Source organism: Zerene cesonia, chromosome 12 (genome assembly GCF_012273895.1).
Source record: "Zerene cesonia ecotype Mississippi chromosome 12, Zerene_cesonia_1.1, whole genome shotgun sequence".
NCBI classification, from domain to species: domain Eukaryota; kingdom Metazoa; phylum Arthropoda; class Insecta; order Lepidoptera; family Pieridae; genus Zerene; species Zerene cesonia.
Genome location: NC_052113.1, coordinates 426,618 through 431,809, shown reverse-complemented (window position 1 = coordinate 431,809; position 5,192 = coordinate 426,618). Strand labels below are relative to the sequence as shown.

Genomic DNA, 5,192 nt, shown 5'->3' with positions numbered 1-5,192 from the left:
GTTATTTGCAGTTAACAATTTTCTTTTTTCTTTATTACAATATTTATGGCAAGACTAGGTATATATATATATATATAAAATACTTCTATATTAGCATTCTTGGGTAAACCCCGAAATGGGTATAATACCCAATTAAACTATCTCTGTGCGTGAAGACAAGAGCCAGACAGAGTTAGTTTCATATTTATATTATTAATTGGGATTAGAAATAATGTATCAAATTATCATTGTTGTATAACTTTTATAAATATTTGCCAGTGTAGTTGGGCTATAAATTAATACTCTAAGCATAAAACTCAAAATCGTCTCGTTAATTCGCCAAACATTTTTTAACGGTTAAGGCCCGAGGAATGTTCCTATGGAGGGAAAAAACGTACCACGGATGCAGCCGGGGCAGACCGCTAGTCGTTTTATAATAAACACCAAAACAAGTTCATTGATACAGAAATCCCACGTTTAGCGTATTGAATGCCAATGATTCACACCCGACCCGGGGCCCAGTCTTACCATAAACAGATGGAAAAACGCCGACACGCCAAAAACTTTAATGGCGTGATGTAAGCGATTATTGTTGGGTTGTTTCATATTATTATTGTCATGGAACTTACGTTTTTATTTGGACTTCATTAAACAATCAACGGCTGAATTCATATGGATGAAATAAACTTGTATTCTTATATGACAACTAGCTGCGCCCCGCGGTTTCACCCGCGTAAGTTGGTATCCCGTAGGAATATCGTTATTCCAGTTGTCCAGCTATTACCACGTAGCAAATTTCATTGCAACCGGTTCAGAAGTTTTTGCGTGAAAGAGCAACAAACACACACACACATCCTTACAAACTTTCGCATTTATAATATTAGTAGGATAGTAGGATTCTATCTCAGTTTCACTCTGAGTTGGCCGTGGCGGGTGGTCCTCCGCCATAAATCAATACATTAACAGTCAATCAACAAGTTAATTGGATAGAGAATTTATGAGCGACGTGCGTCGCATCACATTATACGACACTTCATCGCTTAAAGTACAAAGCACAGTTGTACTAGATTTCATTACAAATGGTTCTTTCCCAAATATAATATACCTCTTAGAATATTTGTTCTCCCTCCTTTCTTTTGGCAAAAAAAATATCCACGACACTCTTAAGAATATCAAAGTGAATAATCTTATAAACATCCATATAATCACCGGCAGTAAACAAATCCAATTGAAAGGATATACCATATTTTTTATTTGAATGATGTCACCGTCAGAAACAATGGATCTATTCACGGTGACATGTACAACTATTCGACACTTATAGATTGATAGACCATCTGGACTTGAATAATTTAGACGCAATAGATGTTGTTTAATGTTAGATATTGAATTTAAATAAAATACTTATTCACATAGAATACTTTCTGTCTTTCTTTATATAGAATACTGCACGTAATAATTAATTGTTAAAGCCTGATTATAGTTCGTTTAATCAATGAAAACTGCTTTTGAAAACTTGCATCTATACTAATATTATAAAGAGGAAGAAGCTGTGCCGCAGACAAAAGCAAATATTCCTATAGCCTTTGTGTTATTCTAGTTCATAAGCTACACCACTGCTGAGTATCATCAAAGTCTGTTCAGCGGTTATGGCATCGATAAGTAACAAGTATCCACCTATCAAAACAAAAACTTTCATGTTTAAAATATTAAAAGGACTAAATTTATTCGACATAAGATTTCCGAGGTCAGATAAAATTCCCAAACAAACAAACAAAAAAACTAAATTCTTCCTCTTTATAATATAGTGCATACGAATATTATGACGCTGAAGAGTTTGTTTGGTTGAACGCGCCAATCATAGGAACTACTGGTCCGATTTGAGAAATTCTTTCAGTTTTAGACAGCCCATTTATTGAGGAACGCTTTGGGCTATATAACATCAGGCACTACGTGGGTAAAACCGCGAAGCACAGCTAGTAATACGGATATCTTTACTTCCAGCGCGTGATCCAAGCGCTGGGTGTGTCGTGGCACGCACACCACTTTGTCTGCGGCGGCTGCAGGAAGGAGCTGGGCGGAGGAGGTTTCATGGAACAGGTATAGCTACTCCCTTTACAGATACACAACTTTTCTTTAACTTCCTTCCGTGTAATCTAAGGCTTTTGAACGACTTGCTGTGGACTTTGGAGCCTTAAGGCCACAAGTGCCCTCACAATGCCTTACAATATTGTAGTCTTGTCATAATGTAAGTACGTGTGCAAAAGGTCGAACAAAACCGAAACTTTTAAATGGATGGCACAGTCGCTATACAAGTTACATGTATACATATAACTATATGCTTTTAAAAGAATAATTTAGTACGGACATACTAATTTTATTTCACATTTAAATTGTTAAAATAGAAAGCTTATATTTATCTAAAAAAATTGCTGAACCATCTAACGCAATAATAAAGTAGTGTGCAAGAATAAAATTCACTATTCATCTAATCACCACAGCTGCACAGAAAACATCATAAAACGCCATCATATCCATCAAAACTTTATTCCAAACATAATATTCCAGGACAACATATACAACCCAATACAATATATTCCAGAAATTCATCAAATGCAACCAAAACTAATGGCAAACGTATGTTTCCAGGCCGGGCGCCCGTACTGCTCCGCGTGCTACGCGGACAAGTTCGCAGCGCGGTGCGCGGGCTGCGCCAAGCCGATTGTGGACAAGGCGATCATCGCTCTGGACGCTAAGTGGCATCGCGAATGCTTCACTTGCACGGTAAATAGACAAGAGACTACTTTATTCGAAAAGTCGAAAATATCCTATGAGGGCTCAGACCATAATACACAACGCTGACCAAGTGCACGGTGGCAGTTGTCACAAGTCACCAAACGTAAAATTTTTGGATATGCCAGTTTCCTTATGATATTTTCCTTCACCGTTTCGAGCAACGGTGATATGGATAATTGTAAAATATCAATTTAATTTAATAATTAATTGCACTCTTGTCTGTTCTCGAACCCCAGACTTTACGATTTAAGTCCAAGATCCAATCGAATGAGCCCTCACTGCTTGCAGGCATCGCATTGCAATGATAAAATCAGAAACATTTATTTTCCCTTTTGTCCTTAAAACAGTCCGTTGGTATAAACATAAAGGTATACCTTTATAAGACCCTAAGACGAACAATATAATGGAATCGCCAGTTTATTAATCAACACTGTCTTTATCAAATTAAAAACGATACTTGACAAGAACAATTTTTAGAATATTTAAAAAGAAGAATCTGAAACGTATTTTAGCTAAAATAATGAAAAACCTATTAAAAATGGGGGGTAGAACCGAAAAAAAAACTAAACTATTATTTTATCTTTCCAGAAATGCACAAATCCAGTCACAGACTCCACATTCTCCGTGATGGACAACAAACCGCTGTGCGGAAAATGCGCATAGACACGCACCCGTTATTAATTAATTTATTTATTTATTGCTACGTCGAACGATTATATAGATGTCTTAAATATTACATGTACGTAGAGTTATCGAAACATATTTTAAAATTTGCTTTCATTAGAATTCGAGAGAGCATTCTCTGGCCCAAAAAAATATTTTTATTCTGAATAGATGTTAAAATACACAGCGTATATACACTAGCTTTTGGCATATGCATAATATTTAATACAATCTATATAAATCACAAATATGACAACCCCATCGATAAAACACACAAAAAATGCACTTACACTGCCCTGTTTATCGCGAGTTTAAAAAAAAACCCCTGTCTCATTTGATATTACACAGGTGCTTTAAAAACAAACTATTTAGAATGATAAGAAATATATATTTTTGATGTACCTATTTTTTTAATTGTATAACAGCACAAAGGCACTGTAAATATATTTATTGATGTAAATTTAAGTGACTGTGATGCTAATGGGCTTGTGCGACAATTTTAAATTATTGTACGCTCTGTACTTTATTGTCAATAAATCACATATTTTTAAACGATTTTTGTTTCCTTTTAAAACCCCACAGCAATTAAATAAGTTTTAATAAATACTTATAAAAGCATATTAAAATGGGGATAAATTATAATCCATTTACGATATTATTATAAATGAGAAGTTGAATCATGTGGAGATAGATCCTAGTTTTGTGTATGGTTTACATTAAAAGATACTCATTCAATTAAATACTTTTATAGAATTTAAACGAGTCGGTTGTCCAAATAGAATAAATGATTTTGATTTTGTGAGATTTTTATGTTGCCTCTAACTATAAATTTTATAAGTTTAAACCTGAGGATGAATTTCATTCAATCAATCAATCAATGGCCAAATGACAATCTACAAAAAATAAATAAATATATTTTTAATTAAAATACAGTAGAGATAAGTGTACATAGCCTTGTTTGGAGTGGGATCTTAGGGCAAGATGCTATATAAAAGTTAATTAACTTACCTTTTTATCTCTTTCACTCCTCCTCTCTTCTCTTCTCGGCGAAATTTCCTTTTCCTTTTCCGTCTTCTCCACCCTCGGCGTCAATATTTTGTCTTTTACCGAATCTTTTCTAGGTTCCACTCTGGGGGTCTCTCTCCTCGGGGTCGTTTCCTTAAAAGAGCTATCTTTTCTTGGCGACTTGGCCATAATTTGCTCAACCTTTTCGACTTCTGGCAACAATTCACTCCTATCTTCCTCTGTGGGTGATTTGGAATCCCGTCTCGGTGATTTCACCGCTTTCCTGGGAGACTTCTCTGCTCTTTTAGGCGACTTTGCCTCTTTCCTGAGCCGCTTTGGTTCCTTTCGAGGTGATCTAGGTGAGGTTTCTTTACTTTTCTTCTGGATTAGGTCTTTAATCGTCAAACTCGGTCCCGGACTCGGCTCGCGGCTGATGTGGCTTGACGTGCACTGAAAATAGTGCTAACTGTTTATTTTAATACTTGAATTTTGTTAAAAGATCCTAATAACATGTATATAATACAATTTTTTCGCAATGTTTAGAAGCGAAAATAAAGCTTACCACAGTCAACATGGAATGGCAAAAGCTTTATGAAGACGCATGCTAAGATTATAAATAGTACCTGGATGACCGAGCTTTGCTCGGTTTAACTTCGTGAAGTAAGATTGTGTATAAGCGTTTTTTTCCAAGATCGTTTAGGCATTTTTAAGTGAACACGTGCATCAAGAAGACACAAAACAATATAAAC

The 5,192-nt window shown here is 35.4% G+C and overlaps 2 protein-coding genes across 2 annotated transcripts; one reads left to right on the top strand and one right to left on the bottom strand.

Annotated features, from left to right (window-relative positions):
• Positions 1-1,971: 1,971 nt before the first annotated feature.
• Positions 1,972-3,985, top strand: LOC119830909 (transforming growth factor beta-1-induced transcript 1 protein; the record flags this gene model as incomplete). Its single annotated transcript, XM_038354097.1, has 3 exons — positions 1,972-2,079; positions 2,629-2,763; positions 3,364-3,985. Coding segments are annotated over 3 exons (318 nt in total), but the record flags the coding sequence as incomplete, so codon positions are not given.
• Positions 3,986-4,277: 292 nt separating this feature from the next.
• LOC119830908 (neurofilament heavy polypeptide-like) lies at positions 4,278-5,017 on the bottom strand. Its single transcript, XM_038354096.1, has 3 exons — positions 5,006-5,017; positions 4,447-4,893; positions 4,278-4,283 (listed from the first exon to the last, which is right to left on the bottom strand). The coding sequence occupies exons 1-3, from the start codon at positions 5,015-5,017 to the stop codon at positions 4,278-4,280; spliced, it is 465 nt and encodes a 154-aa protein (XP_038210024.1).
• Positions 5,018-5,192: the final 175 nt, after the last annotated feature.